Source organism: Limanda limanda, chromosome 6, assembly GCF_963576545.1.
Source record: "Limanda limanda chromosome 6, fLimLim1.1, whole genome shotgun sequence".
Taxonomy (NCBI): Eukaryota; Metazoa; Chordata; class Actinopteri; order Pleuronectiformes; family Pleuronectidae; genus Limanda; species Limanda limanda.
Genome location: NC_083641.1, coordinates 16264817 through 16288403, shown reverse-complemented (window position 1 = coordinate 16288403; position 23587 = coordinate 16264817). Strand labels below are relative to the sequence as shown.

General features: G+C 41.2%; 1 protein-coding gene across 2 annotated transcripts in view; it reads left to right on the top strand.

Annotated features, from left to right (window-relative positions):
• Positions 1-23587, top strand: part of limk1a (LIM domain kinase 1a) — a 52920-nt gene that overhangs the window by 11487 nt on the left and 17846 nt on the right. The window contains exon 3 of one of the 2 annotated variants that reach the window (XM_061073588.1): positions 12891-13029. In XM_061073588.1, the coding sequence (XP_060929571.1) occupies positions 12891-13029 (139 nt within the window). Of the gene's footprint in view, positions 1-12890; positions 13030-21817; positions 21912-23587 lie in introns of those variants that run through there. The other variant, XM_061073590.1, reaches the window with a different exon arrangement.

The following is a 23587-nucleotide window of genomic DNA, read 5'->3' as shown; positions in this document are numbered from 1 at the left end:
ATGAAAATATCAGGTATGTCTAGGGGGCTGATATTAATGAGTGTCTGTAATTTAGTGCAGATCCAAATAGAAATCTGGATCTAGTGAATTGAAATGTGGTTTCTTGAGGAGGCTGTTGGACCTTGGCTGAGGTATCATCTCTGCTGAGTTCCAGTTTAGTGTCAATATGCACTAATGTTTCTGTTAAATACACAAAGTAAAGCTAACAAATTCTGTTCAACATCACATTTTTACTTATATTTATATTTTCTTGTTTCCTATAAAAGGCCTAATGGGGCTTTTTGTTTTCTAAACAACAGTCTTAAGCCCAGAGGTTAATTTAATTGAGACTGAGAAAAGCAGAAAGAATTGATTCAAAAGCATTAAGCACAAGTGATATGCTCTGTTTCCTGAATGCTCCGTCTCATGGTTCAGCAGCAGCTGTCTCTCACACCTGATGTTTCACTTCCCATCATGTCTCCGCACAGAAGCTGTGAAACGGACACAAATGAAACAAACAACAGCTTCTTAAAAAACATAAATCACACTCGCAGGCTCCAGTCAGACCCACAGTTTACTAAACAGAGTTTACCAGAGGGATGGCATTATTGAAATGTGGTTCATGTGATTTAGTCATTTCTCTTTAAATTGTCTCCCACTTCTCGCTATGTCTCCCACTTCTGTCTGTGGTGGTTTGTGTCCAGGACAATGAATCAAATGCTGATGTGTCTCACATCATCTGCATGTCTGGTTGTTATAGATGAATGTTGCTGTCACGATACGATATAGTGCTTTCACAAGGTACATTGTGTGTGTGTGTGTGTGTGTGTGTGTGTGTGTGTGTGTGTGTGTGTGTGTGTGTGTGTGTGTGTGTGTGTGTGTGTGTGTGTGTGCGTAACATTGTGCTTGTTCATACATATATAGAGTAAACACATGGATTAAACACTTTGGTGCCCCTTATTGATCAGGCAACTTTTAAACAGGGTTTGTAAACAAAGTCATAACAAACCATTTAACGTTTTTAATTTATAATCAGTTATAAGTCAGAAATATGAACAGAAGCTCTATATTGTTTCTCCACTGAACTGTTATAACTCATTATCCGGAGAAATGCTGCCAGCCATCTGGACGGAAATCCATTTTTAAATTGTTTATCAATGTTTACAAATGTAGATTTATTGGATTATTGTGGAACACTTGAATAATGACTTATTCACTATAAATAGCTACATATTTGTTTGCTGGAGGGGGCTCACTAATGATTGTAGCATTAAAAAAGTGCTGGAGGAGGATTTTGTACATGCTGGCAGCCGCAAATGATTTTTTATTAATAGTCTATAACAGGGGGTCTCAAACTTTTGCAAGCTGGACCCCCCAAAGCTGGTAAGGGGTAGTTGGGTTCCCCCCACCCATCCCCGCCGCCCGCCACCGCCGCCCTCAACTACACCACCAAATATAGATAGATATATAGCATATTGTACCTGACATGTCAAGGTTAGGCTATTGTTATTGTTAGGCCCATACAGACAATTATTATTTCTATTTTATCACTAGGCATTTCTGATATTTGGAGTGACACAGTGTCATTTGACATAGGTATTGCGCTGAGTTTAGCAGCTGCACTCTCTCCTATCATTATTATTATGTCTTGCTCGGCCGGCAAAATCAGTGTTTCGACAATTGTATGGGGTTTGCCAAGCTTAGCAATTCTATGAGCAACTACATACGATGCCTCCAGACACTGCTTGGAGACAGTGCTATGCTTGGAGATGGTGGTTTGTTGTTGCTGGAGGCCATCACGCTTACGTTTAAAGAATTCCACAGGCTTCTCTTTCAAGTCCGGGTGTTTGGTGTCGAGGTGGCTTTTAATTTGCACGGCTTCATGCTGTCATTTGCCAGCACCACGGCACACAAAACACACTGAGGACGTTGCTCAGTCGTGCCAGTGACGGTGAAACCAAACTGCAAATAGCTCTTGTCATATTTGCGAAGCTTTGGCTTCTTTGCAACTGGCGCATCGGTTGCCTGACTTTAACGAATCAGAAACTTGTCCATAGTTGTGTTTGTTTGCTGATACAGTGTGTGAAGATAATATAGTTGTAATTGCAATGTCGTGGTCTTGTCCGTGTGTTTGTATGTGTGGCTGTGAGCGACTTGCACTTGCACACGAATAATGAATACGGCTGTGCTAGGCAAAGGTTCCTAACAAAAGGAACAGTACACAATGTAGACAGGGACAGCACAGAATAGTATTCAAGTGCTGGTGTTTTATTTGTTGCAACACGGTGGATGATTGAAGATGTAAAGGTAGGTGTTAAGGAGGAAAGGGCTAGCTGCAGTTGGAAGAAGTTAGCTAGCTAGAAGGCTAGCTCTTGGGGCTACGAGCTTTCTAAAAAGACTGTGGAGCAAATTACTCCTTAGATTAGGCTACGAATAGGCCTAGGGCCTACTGCACGTGCCGGGAGGTATTACTAAGGAAGGAGTGAGTCTTTAAAAAGACTGTTTATAAAGAAATGAATATCTGAATGATAGAGGAAACAAGAGCAATCGCACAAACTCTGCAGGGTGTCGTCTCAGTCAGGGTGAGCACTGACCATGCCTGCGGTTACTTTTATACTCGGAAGCGTATGTCCAACTCGCGTTCAAATGATAACACTCCTCTTATGATTGGTGGATCAGGAACGAAACAGTATTTGATTTGTTTGTGTCAGTCCAGCCCCTTGCATCTCGCCGCTGAGGGAGCTTCCACTAACCAGTACCAGGTCGGCGGTCTTTTTTTTTTTTTTTTACACCTAAAAAAATAAATACAAGAATTAAAAAAAATTAAAAAAATACATAAATTATACGTCTGTGACATCGCGCCCCCCCCTGAAGAGTGTTCGCGCCCCCCACCTTGAGAATCACTGGTCAATAATGACAGATCCTATATGAAAATATACTAAGTATATGTATACAGTATAGAGTGTCCAGAAAGTGAAGCCAAACCAATACTCTCTCGAATGACCAGCAGAGGGAGACTCCACTGGTTCACAAAGTCAGTTATTATATAGGTCTATGAGAAAATTAACAAATAGTAATTCAATCTCTAGTTTCAAGTCTTCTTTAATACAGAATGATGTCTTTTTTTATTATTATGGTCCTATTAAGAGTTAAATAGACAGAAAACATTGGGTCATGGATCCTGTGTTATTGACAGTTACTACCGTGTGGGTGGGCGTGCTTTTATAGATGGAGCCTTACCAGGAACATGTATAAATGTATGTATTGATATGGTACTGTACAGGTTTTCTGCATAAGCATTTGTTAATCTGAATTTTTTTTCACGGTGCTCTCATTGAGCCAACTGCAGACATGAGTTGATGCACTTAGATATACTTTTATAAAAATCTATTTTCATGTGTGATTTTCAATCAACAGAAAAGTTAAGCTGTTAGATATTCAAGTTAAGTCTGTCATTTAAAAAAGAAATGAATATTCTCCTCTCACACTCTGTGTCTGCCCCAGTGACTCCTGCTCCTCATCACTGTGACGCCTCAGGGCCTCGTACCTGCTGATAACGTACAGACAGGAGAAAGGAGTCGTCCTGTGTGTTGGCGTATTTTGATTAATCGGCCGTTCCCCGGGCTCTAACCTTTGGCTCCTCTACTGCACTTTTAATCACACTGAAAATTCAATGTTGTCGCTTTTGGAGCAGATAGAGTCCAGACTTAAACCCTGCATATGATTAAAGAAAGGAAGATTAACACCCTTGTTCTCCTTGTGTTGAGTAATCAGTCCTGTAACTACAGGTTTGACCTTAATCGTTTGAAAAAAATTATACAGACTTTAATTTCATTCACCTTAGACATTTCATAATATATATTTAAAAAGCAGGCTTCAACTTTTTTGCTTAGTTAAAAAACTGTTGGGAAACTTAAAGGGGATTGCTGAATTGCTCAACCTAAGCCAGTGCATGACCACAGAGTTTCCAATTACTCTGGATGCAGATCAAGAACATTTTTTTAGTTTTAAAATTACATTTTGAAAAAGAAAACATATTAATCACACTATGAATACAGTTTATCGTTTAATAGACTTTGTTTCACAGCAGACATTTTATTTTGTTAACGGAGGAAAAAGCAGAGGTGTAAATTAAAACATCGACAAAGGCTTCACAGCATCAAGTGTCCCAGTAAGTGATGTGAGTGAGTGAGTGACCATCAACAACAGAGGAGATGTGGAACTGTTGCTGTAAATGAAACAGCAGCAGCACAAAGAGAGCTGTTAGTGAATGAGGCCTCTGCTGTCTCTCCTGAATCCCAGTAAACAACACTCATGGAGGTTCCCAGAGCTCACTGAGACCTTTTATCATTTCCCCACAGTGAAACAAGTGTGAAGGGCCCAGACCGACTGTGCCGACAGTCAGTCAGTCCACGCAGCTTAGCAATCACAAAGGAAACTGCTGCCGTGCACATCATTCACTCCCAGTCTGCCAGTGCCCCTGTTTATCAGCTGAATAGACCAGCGAGCCTGGGATAAAGAGCGCGTCTGAAACATTTGTTCTGCAGAGCCCAGGCTACGCAGCATGCAATTATTTCCACTGATTAAAATTCCCAACCTGCTTTCCTCCGCGGCTTTTTGATTTATTTAGCAGCAGTTTAATTCAGATGTCAGTGCCACTGAGCTGGAGTTTACCAATGTCAGGGGGAACAGTGAGTTGAGGCTCTGTCAAGATGCTACAGGAAGTGGGTGTCCAACATGAAGGTTACCCTAGTGTCACCATCAAGTCAGTCCAAGTCAAACACAAAAGCAGCTTTGACCTGCAGGAACTAGGGTGACTAGCAGGTCAACTGTAAAATGAATTACCAGTTAAAGCAAAACAATGTATCTTCTACTGAGCAACAGCGCCCTCTGCAGCCATACATGGTGGTTTTCATGTAGAGAAAAAACAAGACATGTCAATATCTTGACTGTGTAGTCCCACACAATTAAATGCTGTGGTAACCCCCGGCCGAGGAGCTGCAGCTGTAACAAATTCTGTTTAAAATGTGTCATATTTTGACTGATCCACAGTTCAGCATTATTCTTGAACTTGTTGGATCTGATTCCAGCAATTTAATCTGCAGCTATCAGTCGGTTCCATCGTACCCACTCACCAAAGTTACACAGAGCAACAGCAGATGTTCAGGGTGATGAGGGGGGATGTGAAAGTTTGTCCGTGCTCCATGTTCCCAGTCATTGAGCCAACAATCTAATTTTGAAGCTGCTGTTTTAAAGAAACAATTTGCCTGGTATTCCTTTAAGCCACTTGGATACTGAATATATGAACAATAGAGTAGAATCTCTTCTATTTGCATTGCACTGAGAACCAATTGAGCACCAGCCCTGTAGTTGTATTGACATAAATCAGACAACAATAGAAAAAATTATACAAAATATATAAAAACATCAAAATAATGTTTACACGTGTATCAAAAGCATTGAGGAAGCTTATTTCAACTTAAAATAAGTTAATACGAGGCAAAATTAGCTAATCTTAGATAAACCCTTTCATCATTTGTTTTCCTTTATCCTTTATTACTATATGTATTGAATAGGTTATTTCCCATTGTAAATATAAATTTTATAATAACAGGAGGACAGTATTAAGCCCGATTGGCTAAGGGAGTTCTTAGGGATTGTTTAGTTCAAGGCGATGAGGTAATGCCTCTTTATGTGGGAGGGTGACATCATCGCTGTGGCATTCTCCGTTGCCATGGGAAGGGGAAGGGGGAGGAGTGGGAGTGGGAGTTGATTAAACAGGGGGCACCGAAAGGGAAGTGTGGGAACGAGATGGAGGTGTTTGTGTGTGTGTGCTGGGTGTGTCTATAAGTAATAACAAAGGTGCTTATATCAGTACATTTTAACAGTATATACCAAAAGTAAATGTATGTATATATATATAAAAATATGCACAAATATGGGAACCACTGTGGTTGGATTTTTCCTCTGTTGACTTTATGTCGTACGTAGACGTTATCTCATCTGAGATGTGACCACGTCCTTGTCGTTTGCAGAGAAGATGTCACAGAGTCGGTTTTTCCTTCACGTTCTGTATCCGTCTGTTGTGTTAGACTCAGATGTTCCTCTTTATTTTTGGTTCCAGCTTTTTTGCGGTAGAGACAAGATGCAACTTTTTACAGTCTGTGCAGAATCTCTGTTAAGGGTTTAAAAATATTCTCTCCAACCAAAATTTGATAATTATTAGAAAAATCTCCGCCATACATAGTATATTACTGTTTGTATATGTATTTCCCACTTGATTCTAATTTAGAGAAGACTTCATCTTCATAGTTCTATAAACTCTGCATTTCAAAACGATTCTTGAATTTGTCTCTTTGTTGCTACGAACAGTTGATCAGTCACCAAATGTAAATCCTCCACCTTCTACGTTATGTATTGGTTTTCCACAGTCGTATTATAGATTTCTTGATGAGGACACTGTCTCGTTATATTTGCCTGTGTATTAGTAATCCTCCCGGAAGTAGAAATCTTGGCTCTGAATGAGGAATCCTCGTCTATTTATGTCTCCCCAGAGGGGCGAGAGAGGGGTCTTCCCCAGACAGTTTGCTGGTTTCTAAGCATGACTTTCAGCCGTCTGTGTGTGTGTGTGTTTTTGCGTTTGTGTGTGTGTGTGTCTGCGTGTGCGTGTGTGTTCATCCCTCTTACCCACAGCCCCCCTGTCTTTTTCCCAGTGGTTGTATTTTCTCTTTGTCTGTGGGGTTTCAGCTTCGCCAGCAGGTCAAGTAGCATTTGCTGAATTCTGGGACGGTTTCCTGCAGTCGACACATTTGTCTCTGCCAGACTCTCACACACTTGACGTTTACCGTCTGATTTTTCATGATTGTATTGGAACGCTGGGTCAACCAGTGTATGGACTTATTGATCCCAAGTACTCAAAGCATTTCTGCTGTCAGGTTTGCTGCCTCTGCAGACAGGAAGGAGATGGATGTCCTTCTGAGCTCCATACCGATGATGGAAAACTTAATATTTAATGAGTAGTTGCACACATGTGCTTGTGTGACGTGTGTATGTGTGAGAGAGGTGTAGCTCCTCATAAATGTGCATCTGTCACTTGGTAATGATTTGCTCCACACCTCTGCCAGGACACACACACGGTTTCCTTTTGACTCCTCCTGCTTCCTGTAGCAGTGTCGGCCTGCACGTCATTTAATGACCTATGGCTACACACAACACACACACACACACACACACACACACACACACCATAAAACGCTGACCAGAACTGCATGATCAGCACGGTTTGTGTTGGAGGTTAAATTCTGGTTATATTTCACTGTGAGACATTCAAGGACACATCTAAAAACAGAGTGAATAAAAAAGCTGCTTGTTTGTGCATTACTTTGTTCAAATGAGAGCACCTGCGATTTTTTTAATGGATTAGCTCTTTGACAGAAATATAATAAATTATCTATTATATTGAAATATATTTTGACAATCAATCAATTGCTTTATTTTCTTAGCAAAAATAGTCAAATGTAATATGTTAACGTTGTATTTACTAAAACAGGTCAATTTAAGACTTTTCATTTGGCTTTGTGCAGTTGTAATGGAAATATTTGCCAAATGTTTCAGTTTATTAGACTTAATTTATAAAAAAATATTCTCAAGATGAATTGATGGACAAAACAGCTGTTAGTTTCCGCCCCGGTTCAGACGTGTACTGTAGATATTTGTGTCATTCCCGTACTCTGCACAGTTTAGTGGAGCAGCTGATGAGAAGATTCATGTTTCACACACACACACACACACACACAGACACACACACACACACACACACACACACACACACACAGACACACACACACACACACACACACACACACACACACAGACACACACACACACACAGACACAGACACACACACACACACACACACACACACACACACACACACACACACACACACACACACACACACACACACACACACACACACAGAGAGCTCTGAATCTCAGACCAGTTTCACCAACAGACGACATTTACCCCAATTAATCATTAACTGTCCATCTCCATATCTGTCATTTATCTGTGTGTGTGTGTGTGTGTGTGTGTGTTTCTGTGAGAATTCTTCATCAATAATCATTAGATCCATAGAACACCAGAAAAAGGAGCAAAAACTCATTATTTATTAAATAAGTCGTAATTCGTCAGAGACATCCTCTTTATCTGCTCTGTCTCATCACTGACCCTATTTAATTCATTACAATTTAAGACAAATATAGTTAAGACATCGTCATATTGTAAAAGCTGGAACTCAAAATAATTTCACATTTATGCTTTAAAAAATAATGAATTATTAGAATATTGTCGCAGATGAATTAGTATAGTTTTTGTTGTATTTTAAACCCACATAAACACATTTTAATGTAAATGTGCTGAATGTAATCTGTTGTACAAGATGAGTGGTCAGAGGTTAAGGCAGATGTGACATTTTTCCTATTTGTCATCACCTGTGTGTCCTTATGTCTTCTGGGATATATTTACATTTCCATCAGATTCAGCAGTTCAGTCCCTCAGGGGCTTTGACTCCTTCATCCTCTCAGACCTGCTGCTACTGGTCCATTCATATCAGCGGGGACAAGTTAATCATGTTCGGTATTGACCTGGGTCAGACGTCAGCCTGATGAATAGACGCAGAGTCGTTCAAAAACAAATTACATCGTGAAACTGTCCAATTAGATAAATGAGGGAATAATAAATATGAATAATTACAGACTAATACAGAGCATGTGGATCATTTATCTGGTGTGTTAATCATTTCAATTGTACAAAGACACACACAAATATTTATGCAAAAAGTACCTTTGTATACATAACAAATAATTTTAAATATTATATATAGAATATCAAAGATATATGTCTATGGGAATTAAATAAATAATCATAATACTGATAAAAAAATCTTTATAAAATGATCCTAGGTAAATTTTTACCTTAACTAAGAATATAATGTTTTCACCAAGATTAAATTATGGTTGCGGTTTGAAATCAAGGGGCGGATCCAGGAATCGGTTTCACTGTCTTCAACATTGAGAGATAAAGTAATTTTTCCTAGCCTTTTTTCCAGGTAATTATTAATGAGTCTTGATAAATGAATTAAGCACATTTTCGGCACTGATATAATTTGCAGCTTGATTGAATCTAAGGGGACTGTCAGGCCTCTACTGAGTGACTTTATAAGATTTCATGTTCTTTTTTACATTGTCACCTCTAAAACATCTTTTTCTCCACCTCGTCATGTTACATATTTTGTGAGAGTTGATTTTGCCTGTTGTTTACTTATATTATTCTGGTGAAATAGGTGCGGATATGCTGAAATATTCCAATATCTTACAAAAAAACTAAGAATTGTCAAAATAAAATGTTCCTGGCCCGCTGCCTGTCTCACACCGACCTAAAACTCACAGATTTTCTTCCAGATAATGAAAAGTAGCTTTCACAGATTATAAACACAGAGTAAGTGAATGTGACAGCACTCAGCTGGAGTCAGATGTTTTAGGTGAGAGGTTGAGGAAAAGGCTGCCGGCTTTTGACCTGGAAAAAGGAATTTATTACTCTGTCAGACATTTTGAGCTAATTCCATCAGGGATTTGTCTCCTCTGCTCTGTCACTGGTTGTTTCCTGCCCCTCAGGGGATACAGCTGGCTCTCACAGCGTCTGATCCCTTTCACTTGTTATTTATGTCCGAGCAACTTGTGACTTTTTCATTGTCTCTTAAATCAACCATCTTGTATTTTCTTCACTCTACCCTTTCTTATGATGTGTTTTCCATATAGCCTCACAGATATTCTGTAACCCCTTCCTCTCTGTGTGTTCACCTTGAACTTCAGATTTCCTTGCTAAGCAAAGGGACATGCATTATTTAGTTTTTCTCTGCTCTTGATTTTTGCATTTTTGCACAGCGAGGTGCCACGGCTTAGCAGAGTGTGAGAAACTGGTTTTGGGAGCATCATAGCAGAGTCTTTCACACTGATAATCCTCTTACACGTCAATGCTCATCCCCACACAAACTCACTCGCACAAAAATGCCCAAATCTGAGCACACAAAACCACACATTGACACAAACTAAATTTGTATTGTGGTTTTCCCTTATTTGTGGTTTAAAACTGTGTGTTTCTCTTTTTTTCCCTATACTTCTGAGACAAGATTATTGTCCCGAAGGCACAGATTTTTGCATTTCCATCGAGGAGTCACTAATGTATTCACCCATATCTTTAATCCTCTGCTGCCACTCCCAGCTCCAAGAAAAGCTTCCATGAAGAAGCTCAACCTCAGTACATTAAAATCACTGTTAGTGTGTGTGTGTGTGTGTGTGTGTGTGTGTGTGTGTGTGTGTGTGTGTGTGTGTGTGTGTGTGTGTGTGTGTGTGTGTGTGTATCTACATGCAAATTTAACTGCAGCTATCCTCCCCAGGTAAGACTTTGCCCCTGAAAGGGTTTTGGCAGGGTTCTGCAGGGTGTGTGTGTGTGTGTGTGTGTTGGCGTGAGCGTGTGTGTGTGCGTCACCGTGCGTGTAGTGAAGGACAGTTATTGAGTGGCACAAAGAGCCATGTGAGTAGTAGATGTCTTCTGAAAGCCTTGACCCACTTCCAAGTCTCCTCTCCTCCCCCCGCTCACCGAAACACACTGCAACACACTGCATACCCGAAGCTACTCCGCTACAATCTGCTGAGTTGTGGTGACGCTCTGCACCCAGACACTGGAGGGAGAGGGTGTGTCTGTCAGTGTGTCAATGTGTCTAATAAATAAATTGTGTCTGTATGTACTGCAAGGTCATTTGTGTGAGAGACTGCAACAAAGTCATATTGAGTGGTTTACCAGTTGTTACTTTACCAACAAGACACAAACAGGTTTTAGTGCAGAGTGGATGTAACTCTATAGATTTTGTTCAAATTCAACCCCCTGCGGAACAGAGAGTGAGTGAGAGCTGCAGCTAATTATTATTTTAGTATGGATGATACATTAATTATGTTTCCAGTAGCTGATGAATCAATATGTCGATTGAAATTGTGCATTTGCAGTTTCTTCTTTTGTCAGCTAACAGTCCTAACAGTGGGTTAACCCTAATCCACTGTTTTTGTAGTGAGATAACTATATCTGATGCTATAACATCAAATAACATGAAATACTGCAAAATAATGTTAAATAAATGAAGTTTAAAAATGCAACATATCTTCAGTCTCTTCAGTAAGTCAGAGCCACAGGACATAGTCAATTGTTTTCATCCCAACATCGCATCCAGACACCATAGGAACCACAAAATGGTACACAAATGAGGCAATTAAGTCAGCAGTCGGCACATGAGAAAACTGGGATGATATGTGGGATGAGATGAAATATTCTGCTCCACACCCTCTTGATATGTTAGAGCAGACATGGCTGCTTTTAAGATGATGTGAGGTCAGCTCTGCTGTGGAGGTCTGCAGACACTCACTTACACACTCACTGACTGTTACACACCGATTTAGAGAGATTAAAAACATGCACACACAAGCACGTAAGCAGGCATTGACTGATTAATGAACGATGTGTACATTATAGACCAGGGGATTAGCACACATTTAGATTTATGGACAGATGCAGAGTAAATGTGGCGGCTGATGTGAAGCCACAGTGTTTACAGTCGTGGTATAAGTGGGTAGGTGCAGATAGAAACACGATGTCTGGTCAGTGAGGTTCTACCTGCTGGTTCACTTTAAACCTGCTGAGTCCAACAGAAGCTCCTGGGACACATGAGTCTGTATGGTCGAAATTGTTGTGTCATTGCAGAGACAATATAGGACTAATAAGACTCCTCCCTGATGGTCATGTTTGTGCACATATGCACTTTATATAACTGAATCCTTTATCATGGTTCCCATTAGCCTTCACAAAGTGTTCTTTCATCCTGTGCTCTACATAATGATGTAGAGCACGGTTTAACCACAGTCATGTTTTACCACTAAATATGACAGTCCCTGTGGTTGTCAGAGTAAGTACACACACTCTGAAACTGGAAAGCATGTTGTTGTAGTCGTGCACCACAATGATATTGTTGTGTGGTGTTTTTTGGAGTGATCTCATATGTTCCTCATCGGCTGGGCTGGTTTGTGACAGACACTAAGGCCCAATCCCATTTCACCCTTTCTCCCCAGCTCTTAGCCCTCCCCCTCCGTTTCGATCGCGATCGCTTTTTCAAGGTTGTTGTTTTGAAATGCTTATTAATCGAAAAATTGCTACATTTGTGGGTCTCTCTCACAACTTGCCGGTGTTTCTGGGAAACCCCTTGGTTTGAAGAGAGGCTGTGTTTTGACGGCTATGCCCTATCACTTGGCCCTACCCCTTCATCCCAACAGGTATTGGGAAAGCCTCACCCCACACGTGAATGTGCAAATGAAGAGGAAGGGCTGAGGGCTAGGGCCTATGGGTTAAATAGGATTGGGCCTGAGACTTTTATCACCATGAAAACTATAATTTGGGGCCCTGCAGGGTATCATTAGGAGGGTTAGAGCTGGTTTAACAGAGTCCAGTACAACTTCATACAGTGTTGACACAAAAACCACCTAATCTGGTTCATTTTAAAGGTTCTAACTGATAATTAGTGAGGTAGTGATGATGTTTGCCACCTTGTTTCTGCTGTTTTTGCAAAGAAATTTTTACAAAGTAGCTTAATACCTCAGATAATGTCTTGAATTGTCAGTTACTTGATTAATGAACAACTGATCAACTATTATCCTGATCGGTAAATTTAACTTAACATTTGTTCTGGTGGATGTTGACCTGAACCCTAACACTCCTGCTGGCATGTCTGGATTTGTTTCTGTCACTCGTATGATGATGATTTTATCCTCAAATACCAAACTGCTCTCTGCCTCTTCTCTCCTGTCAGATGTTGTGAGTGCAGCGCCTCACTGTCCCATTGGTATTATGAGAAAGATGGACGGCTTTTCTGCAAGAAGGACTACTGGGCCAGGTTCGGGGAGCTGTGCCACGGCTGCAATGATCCCATCACCACCGGCCTCATCATGGTAAGAGGATCTTTCCGCTGACTCTCCTTTCTCATCACCTCCCTGCTTCTTTGTCTGCTGATGAACCTCGAGTCACAGCTCGGAGCTGCGACACACAGACATCCAGAAGTTTACAGCCTCACATACATACATGCATGTCGGACCGGTGCCAGACCTGTAACTGACCCTGATTCCTTTGACTGCTTTGTCAGCTTAGCTTACAGACCACCGGTGAACGTCAGAGCTGTTGATGTGTGTGGTTGTTGTGACACAGGAGAACACAGAGGTTCTGAATAGATGTGGCTGCAGCAGCGGAAAAACAGATAAACAATAGAGTCGACCTCTGCTGATAAGTGCTGCTGCATTATAGACAAGACGAGATACCGGCTTCACAGGAGAGTTGTGTCTATTTGCTGATTAGTTGTTGAAACACACTCATCCAAAGCTTGAAGAAACAGATTAATACTGAATGTAAGTCTACTAGAATATTTATTCGAGGCCACTCCAGGCCAGTGGTAGCACAAGTGAAAGTGCAATGTAGTTTCTGTTGGGTAGATGTTTATATTTTTGTGTTTGTAGAGATGTATGTATATATAAAGTTGGACAATGCGTCTCCACTGCATCCACCGTCCACAAATTAAGCCAAAATATCCCAGATACGAACGCTGCAGCAGACTGAGCAGTAGCGAAGTCCCGTCGATATACATGATCGACTGATAAAGAGTTGTTCTCGGCTGTCAATCAAAATGAGTCACCCTGTTTTCATATCATCGAATAACTAAGTAACAGAAACCGTCTTTGATAAAAATGCATTTGACGTGTATGTTGACTTTTTAGTTTGCTCCATATCACATCCATTACACTGAAGGATGTTGGGTTAATGACCTATACTGGAGCCAGCCACCAGGGGGTGATCGAGACATTTTGGCCTCACATTTGGGGCGCAGATTCCAGGTTTTCACTTCTTAGCATGTTTTGTTTCTTTTCTTTGTCTTGTCTCATGAAAAACTAAAAACATTTGTGTGTTCTGGAGATTTTAATCAACTAAAGGGGGATTTGAAGATGTAAACTTGAGTTCCTATAATTAATTTATCAATGAATCAATTAATTTAGGAAATAATCAGCAGATTTATTTGACATGAAAATACAAAATATTTGTTTTTACCAATAATGTCATGCACATGCTACTGAGCATAATCCTGGTATTCACAGGCCTTAATGTATTTTAATGTTCATCTCCACTTTTTGGGTGAAAAGTGGCAAGACCACCAGGATCCTGCTGCTCCACACATTTCACTACCTGACAGAGCAGATGTTCTCAATATTATCTCAGCCAAGACCCCCTACATGATTGAAAATAGACCAGAGACCCCCTCATGTATGTCCCTTGGAGTAATTTCATAAAGCCTATTTATTTAACACTGTGTTGTATTAAAAATATTTTCACCGTGTCAACACAGGATACCAAAACATCAGCATTTTCAGGGATAAATCTGGAAACTCTTCACAGAAACTAGTTTGCTGTTTTTAGGAATGTGGTCAGTGTGTAGAGTTGATCCATGTTCAACAGCAGCAGGATTTATGACTCCCTTCTCATTCATCATTGCGAAAGCTTACACAGCCGGGCCGTGGAATTCATCGTGGTATCCATCTGTGAGGTAAAATTAGAATTATCAGCCGTGGCAGCAGACGATAGGAAAACTATGTCAGCTGCGTGAGGAAATATGTGAAGCTCATATCCTGGAAAACTACCGCCTGTCTACTTTGCATGAAGCACATATGACAGGGAAATTGCTCAAAGTGCTATTTGAAGTGGGATTTACCTTAAATGATATGAATTCGCATTTCAATTATATGCAACAAAATATCAAGGCTGTTGTTAAATTCCATTTAGAGTCTTTAGTTTTGTCAAGTTGAGGTGATAAACTGTTTCTAAAGCCTTGGAAACCCAGAGCATTGATTAAAAGAACAAATGGATTGACTGTTTGTGCTGCTCTGATAGTAGAAACTGGTTTAAAATAAAAAGCTGAGTCTATTATTTGAACATAAAACTGCTTTCTCTGACACTTTGCCTCCAGGTCAGATTCTGCAGTGTGTCATGGTCACGATGAACACAAATTATTCATGGCTCTATGTGTGTGTGCGTGCGTGTGTGCTTTATCACACTGTTTCCAGACAGCTTGCCCTTTGCGGTGCAATCTCAGTAATGAAACATGTAGGAGACTCTAAAGTGAATTGGGTGGAGCGATGGCTGCTGCACCGCTCCTCCTCTTCTTCCTCCTGTCTCTGCTTTACAGCTCCTTTTACAGTGCCACAGTGATTGACTATCTCTGCAGTTATGCTTAAGTAAATCTGAGATCTGGCAGCCAATCAGGTCTTAGTGCCAAAATGGCCGCAGCAGATGTGTCACAGTGGAGACGTGCAGACCGAGGTCAGCAGGCTGCGTCTGTGCCACACCCGGCGGAAGGAGAAGCAGTCACTCTGATGGACGAGCAGAGCAGCAGGGAAACAAGATCTTATATTTATGAAATACTCTGATGCGACTGCACCTGAAGAACTCTGCTGTTACAGTCAAAGACTTCATACAGTGATAAGTCACAGTCTGCAGACACACAAGTGATGGTCGGCCATAGAAACAGTCATGTGAGAAGAGGAGAGTAAGAACGAGCTGTGTTTGCATTTCATGGGATTTCATTTCACGCTTAGCCGTTAAAATGTTTGCGAAATGTTTTCTAATCGTTTTCTCTGAACTTTTGTTAAAGGATTTTTTACTTAAAACCACCTGGGTTATAAATTTGCTACCATTTAACTTTTAGTTTAAGCTCTTTTCTTGGCTCAGGCAGCTGTGGCTCAGGAGGTAGAGCTGGTCGTCCACTAACCAGAAAGTGGGTGGATTGATGCCCGGCTCCTCCAGTCTCTAGGAGACGTGTCCTTGGGGGAAAAAGCTGAGCCCCTAAATTGCCCCTGATAGAAGTGTCTCTTATTGAAGGTGTTGGTGTATTCTGTACGTTTTCTCAGTAACTGCAGCTGCTCTGTGGATGGAGCGATTGTTGTGGGTGTGTGTAAGTGTGTGAGTCTGTCAGCAGCTATAACCTTGTGTAAACAGGTTGTAATTCTGTCAGTGGATGTTACTCAGTTATTTACGACCTTTACTGTGACTAATTTACTTACTGAACACAGCTTTACCTAGTGTAATTTCTCTTCTCCAGTCCCTCCATCATTCTGTCCATCCATCATTCCTCCTGCAGAGAGATGAATGTGCAGAAGTCACCTTCATCTCCACTCTCTGTTTAGAGTCATTCAGTTTGTCTGTGAACGACTAACGGCTGATGAAGTCAGCAAGTCAAACCTGTTCAGAAAAAAAAAAGACACTTTTTGCAGCGGAGGTGTTAACATGATCGAGGAGACCCAGTCAAGGGCTCATTGTTTGGAGTTAGATGAGTGGAAAAAAGAAAGAAAATAATTAACTTCTGGAATCCTGAGAAACAAAGTGGATCCTTGATCAGTGGGTATTGGACATGTGTGAGGCTGAGTTATGAGAGTAAACATTTCTGGGACCGTCCTCTGTGCAGCACTGAACCTTGTTGTTTGTCCATTAGGTCTCATTGCTGTTTGCAATGTCATTGTGTCAGAGCTTTTACAAAAAACTTCCTCCTGCCAGATGGTTCTGGTTCAGCTCTGACTGGAATCAAATAAAATCTTGGGGACTTTCTGTTTTTCTCTCTTTGTTTCACAGATTGCAACACAAATAAACAGTTGAAGGTGAAATCCAAGACGTTTCCCTGAAATCAGAAGTGTTTATGAATCAAGGAGTTTTGTTTGGCAACATGTTTAATACAAATCAAATGTTCTGAATGTTACACAATGTGTTTCCCCTTCATTGCGTCATTAGGAGTTATTGTTGTTGGTTTCAGTTTTGTTTTGATACTATTAGATTGTTTCATTTGGAGCCCGACAGAGTTTTGGGGACAGATGCCGATACTGATATTAGGTAGTAAAAAAATTCTGATATGGATATATCAGCCAATCTATACGTCTACCTACTAATTTATGAAATCTGTCTGTTTGCAAGTGGAACACATATCTCAATGAGCGTTCATCTTATCCTCTTCACACCTGGCATGTGTATTGTTTAAGGCTCAAAAAAGTGCAGCGTCGAATAAAGAAAAACATTTGACCATGATTTGAGCTGTTCAAGAAAAATAAATGTAACTGAGGTTTGTTATGTTACAGTTTAACCATAAACTTTATTATAAATGACTATATCTAGAAAGAAAAGACAAATATTAATTAACCAAATACAGAGACCTTGAATTTAGACTGAATTGGACACTAGCTGCTTTTGTTTATGGTTCCAAAACATTTACAGTAGTTGAAAAAATAATAAAATGGAAAACATACTGTAAAGAAAACATGAACATCGTGGGGGGTGATTGTCATAAATAACAGAATGAGAAAGTTTAAACGTTTGTTTGTTTAATTAAAAACGTACAGAATCATGATTTTTATTTATTTCCTGGTTTTCACTGTATAGATACACACTTGATATATTGTATGTCATGTAGTTGGTTATTAACTTCAGGTAATTTCAAATTTTAACACTTCAACCTTTTGTTTCTGTTTAATATTGTAAGGTCCTGCCCTTACTATTTAAAGTGCCATGACTTAATTCATGTTGTGATTTGGCGCTATACAAATATAATTGAATTGAATTAAGCAGTCCAACAGTAAAAGACAGTAGGTAAGGTTCAGTGTTGTCTTTCATCACTTTGCTCTCTGACATTATGAGTGGTAGAGGAACAGTAATACCTCTGGGGGTTTATAATGGAAAGTCCCAGATTATAAAGTGAACTTCATCAACCCCCACTGGTGTGATCTAGCTCTGTGTCACAGAAAATAATTTGTTTTGGTAAACACCTGCTGATTGTTAGTGCCTCTAGGTAAAGGCAGGCGTGTGTCTTATAATATGTTGCGAAAGGTTATTTGTTACAATCTGTGCTGGTTGTGATACTGTCGTCTTAGCAGCTGGATCAGCTGTTGATGATCTCATCTGTGGCGTCGCAGTCATTCTAGTCTGAACACAGCGCTCTGTCTTACTGTGGAAAATTGTTTAGGAATACTTAGGATCAGGAATCCTTTCTTTAAGTTGCCTCAGGGAGGTGAGGATTAGATAAAGAGTGATGATGCAGCTGCCGAGGCCTCTGTGCCTTGCTCGAGGACACTTCAGCTGGAGGACTGCTTGTTCTAAAGGGGGTTGGAACTTAAGGTTGTCTATTTTGCATCAGTGATCTTCAGCTAAGTATTTGTACCACCACCTCTTTCCAGCGTGGAAACACTGACAAAAGCAGAAGCCTCACTGGGCTGAAATCCCCCGGGTGGTGCGACTGTGGGCTGCTGGTTTCACTTCTGAACTGACTGTCAGCCAGAAGGTCTGATGAAACCCAATGTTTGGTTTTGATATAATGTAAAAATAGGTACAGAAAGTAGATTGCAGTTTACCCCAGGTTCAGATAGTGAACATATAGCCACCAATATCACCTTTCACTGTTTCCCTTTTCTCAATTTGAAGGTTGTGAATTTGTTTAAGAATTGAGATGTAACATTAAAGGCTTAAACACAGTGTTCAGTGGCCAATGTAGACAATATTCATTCAAGTTATTTAAAGATATGATATGTAACACTCCTTTATGTTATATATATATTTTGACTTGTGTACTTATATCCAATAGGTTTCCAAGCAATGTTCTTTCTGTCACTACCCAGAGCTTGTGATCATAAATCAGGGGCCGAACGTTGATCGACCATTAAATCGAAAGCTTTGCCTTGTGGCTCAGCTCCGTCTCTACCACAACAGACCGCTACAATACTGTTGACGCCAGACCGACCCGCCTGTCCATCTCCTGCTCCATCGTCCCCTCACTAATGAACAAGACCCTGAAATACTTAAAGTACTTCACATCATGTCCAGTGTCACTGTTATTGTTTACTGTGTAGTTGTATCATCTGCTTGGCCTTTACCCTGAAGTCGCAAGCAGTTCACAGAGTGCATGTGACCATCTATTAATATCTGAACCCCTAGCACGGCTCTGTGACTGATGGGAGGGGTCAACACTTCTATGCAGGACATGGTTGGGACATGAGCAAAGTGAGAGAACAAGCACTAGAGAGGCAGAGTCAAAGAGGAGAGGCTGAAGGAGAGAGTGACGCAGCAGCAAAGATGAAGCTGGGAACAGAGACTGAATGAGGAAGGAAAGGAAGCAAAGGACAAATAAATATCATATCTTATGTCTTAAAGGTTCAGTGTGTACATTCCAGAACACCCTTATTATGAATGACATCGGTGGCTGTTAAGTAAACTGTAGTCAGCATCCCGTAGCACATGATAACACTCCTGAGGTTGGCACAAGCTATCATCCAAGACATTGGCTTAAAGCGTGGCGTGATTAGGGATGGGTATCGTTTGGTTTTTATCCGATACCGGTTCCTAACCGATACTTTTAAAACGATACCGGTGCCTAAACGGTGCCTGAACCGATACTTTTTTCAAAAAAGTGCACAAAACGATGCTTGACCAAGAAAGGCTTTTTTTATTGCCAAATATATTAACTGTTTAAAGTAGATTATAAATATAAATAAATACAAAACCCTTTTTAACTTAAAACTATGAATAACATACGAACTGTTAACAAAAGTTTACACTATACTTAAATAAATAAAAATAAATACAAAACACAAACACTCTGACTCGTGACTCTGACTCCGGTGCCTGAGCCAAATGAAGACTGAGGGTCGCTTTTCCATCACTCAGAGACCCCCGTGTCTCCGCGGTTGGGGCTGTCGCAGACAGGCTTCGGCCCCCCGCCTTCGTCCCCCTAAAATGCGGACGCTTTTATGAAACATTTCTCGGCGTGGTCTTCGTTCCTCCCACCCCGAGCCTTTCCAAGCCGACCCGGAGCCGGTCGCGGCGCACCGCCAAGGAGGAAATGCGCCCGGCGGAGGGGAGAGGTCCCGCGAGGAGATCCTCCCCCCCCACCACCTGCACGGAAGCCCTGACGCACGCGGGGCGCGGGCAGCGCGGAGACAAGAGTCTGTCCACCGGCAGCCGGCCGACATCCGTGAAGGAAGGAGCGGAAGTGTGAGGAGGCGGGACGAGCGGAGACCTCAGGCTTTGATTTGCTCAGGTACCGAAATGAGGCACCGAAATCTCCGTTGCATTTCGGTCCGGGTAGGTATCGGTTGTATTGGAACCGGTTCCATATTGGAACCGGTTCTCGGTACCCAACCCTAGGCGTGATAGATGTCAAACTGTTAATATAGTTTGACTTTTAGACTGTAGACAACATTTGACTCATCAGTGTTGGCACAGCACAAAAACAAAGTGACAGGTGAGAGGTAGTTTGACTAACATAGTCTTTTTCAAATAGGATTTATAGAATAATATCATTAACGTGTTGGTCACATTCCCTTCGGCCTTCAGAGTTCGTGTTGATGTCTGTGTCGCGCTGGCAGCTGTTGATATTAATGGTTTCTATTTCTAGGCTAATGTGTCTCACACTGTTGGTGCTGTAGAGGACTAGCAATCGCTATTAATGAAAAACGAGGCACTGTTGTGTCCAGTCTACCCTGAAGAGGGCCTATTATTACCTTCTGTATGACAAATATGTCGATGGCTGAAACGTTTGTCAATACAGATAGATAGATAGATAGATAGATAGATAGATAGATAGATAGATAGATAGATAGATAGATAGATAGATAGATAGATAGATAGATACTTCATGATCCAAGACTCATCTTCTATGTCATCAAAGGAGCCTAAGCTATAAGAATAAGAAGAATAAGCTATAAAAGAATATAGCAAAGAAACACCCAGCCTTGCATGAAATAACACAGGGAATGTTTTAGGTCTTTTTTGACCCATGTTAGTAGGGATTTCCATGGCTTGTGTATCAAAGGGTTAACATATTCAGAGTAATCACCTGAACAACTAAACTCAACGGTGCAGTAAACCGAGGAGAAGACCACAATGGCCCAAGAGATGAATGACCAACAGCTGCACCTTGCAGAACTGAGGGGCAAAGGAGAATGGAGAGAAGATCAGACAAGAACTGCCGACGATGAGAGAAATGGTCATCATGAACGATGACTATCAGGAACCCAGTGAGGAAGTGGCAACAATGAAAAATGAGAAAAAGGTGGCAGATGACTCTATAATTCTATAACTCAGACAGAGAAAGATAATATGCTAATCAAAATTGGGTTGGAGCTCTTTGAATTGCTGGGACCGGAGCAGAGTTCCAGTGCTGACCTCAATATCAAGCTCTGTGAAAGAAAGAGACTCTGCTGAATTTGAGATCAATCATTTAAAATACGATTCATTTTCCTGAATAATCAAACCAATTCCCTCTGTTAACATCCCATAAGTGAAGCCTTTGACTGTGTCACTGGTAGTTATCATTGGTTTCAAAATGTGATTGCAGCATGGGAGGTGAGGAGGGGTGAGGAATTTGTTGAAGAAACCAGGGGGTTGGGGGCGGGGGCGGTAGAAGCCACTAGCCGGCGCGTGTGCAAGAGTGGGCGGGGCCAAACAGGAAACGATGAGGTCATAGTAACAGTGAGGTTGAAAGAAGGAGGAGAAGGGAGGGTGTAGGAGGGGGAGTGTCAGTGGTTCAGAGATGAGCTCAGCTGCAAAGGCGTTGACTCTCTCTCTCTCTCTCTATCTGTCCCTCCCTCCCCTCAGAGCAGCGTCTCTCTGCCAGTGTTGTGTTGACAGTGGGGGAATCGGCCGCCTCACTAGAATGAGCTAGAGAAGCGAGGGAGAGACGCCGGCTCACGCTGACATGGTGGGAGACTTGTTTTACTGGAGCTTCTGCTGTCTCAGGCTTTGGAAAAGGGAAAAGAAGGTGAGGATACTCACTGATAACTGCTGATGATGATGATGTTGATGATGCTGCTCTGGGTTGCCGGGTGTCCTCCGGGCGATGTACAGTCATGCATGAGCCGGCGAGGAGGACGGGAGGCAGATAATCCCAGGGGATGAATGACATGGTTTGCTGGTTGCTTTTGCAGACTCTCCTTCCATCTGTGATCTATCTATCGTTCTGTTTTTAACTTTAAAGCTGAAGCTGAACCATGTTGTGTCCCTTTAAACTGGGGCACTATTTTACTGCTTTGTAATTACAGCTCTCTTCCTCTTTTTTTTGCTTTTGCCCCAGTTCTTTTCGTCTTTTCTTCATGTCTTGAAAAACTGATGAGCCATGGCACGCGTGCTATTTTTAGAGAGCATTCTTCTTACAGATAAAAGCGAGACTCAAAGTGTGTGATCACATTCAGGGACAGAGAAACACGGTCGTCATGTTTAATAGCTGTGTCACAGCAGCGTGTTATTTTTATTCACCACCTCCGGTACATGTCACACTGTGACTGATTTCCTCATCTGAGGACAGTGAATGTGAGGCTCACAGAGACGAGGAAACACATTACCAGCGTTTCTAAAGGCTGTGGACAGTGGTACTGTATGTTTGGAGCAGGAGGGGGTTTTCCTTTCAGAGAGCATGAATGTGGATCACTGTCCTCGCTCTTTTTCAGGCTCTCAGTCTAATTGTATTTGCCTAAATGATATCTGCTGTAGCTCGAAGGTCTATAAGGACTTTTGGCCATCAGGCTCTTTTTCTTTCTCACTTTATTTATCTTCAAACCACCACGACAGCAGCTCTGCTACATTTCGATCTGGTAATCGTAGGAATTCCCTTCCACGCATTTCTGGAATCTGACCCAGTTGTAGCTCTCTCTCTCTCTCTCTCTCTCTCTCTGGGGAGTATCAGGTACCTGGTGCACATGTTGTTTCTACTATTTCTTCATGAGGTCATTTTTGAAAACACATTTTCAAGCTGTATGAGTGGATTCTCAGACACATATGGACTTAGTTTTGTTGAGTTGAGGTAATGTAGGAGGTCAGTACATCAACCAAGAAGCTAAGGAGAGCCAGATCTGTCTTCATTTAGTGAGGTCGTTCAGAAGCACCCCCAGCCGTGTTGATATGAGGTCATTGTTCCACATTTAGCAGAAGCAGACCTAAGTCACAGGGTACGACTGGTGTTAATAGATGTGGATGATGAGGTCCTCCTGAGTATAAATACACATGTTTCAACACTCATGCTATGTGGATTCTGTAAACCTTATGCATAATGTTTTATATCAACTTCCATCCTATGTGTGTTTTACACATAGGAGCATGCACTGTCAATTCATTCTAAAAAGTTAACAAATCTCTTTACGGATAGGACTCCCAACAATAAGCTCTATAAAATGCTCATCAAATATCTTCCAAAAACATAACTACATATCATACAAAGCTTAAAAAAAGTATTTACAATTTGGAGGCTGGGAGCTGTGACGTCGGAGGGGTAAAATCTATATTGAATAAAAATTTATTTTGATCAAAATGGCAACAGAACTGGATGCTTAAAGAAATCATTTTGAAATCATGTAATGTTTTGAAAGTGTGTAACTAAATTACTGTGTTTGAAAAATAACCAATATAAAGAGCAACAAATAAGTAGCAGTTCCCTATTCAACA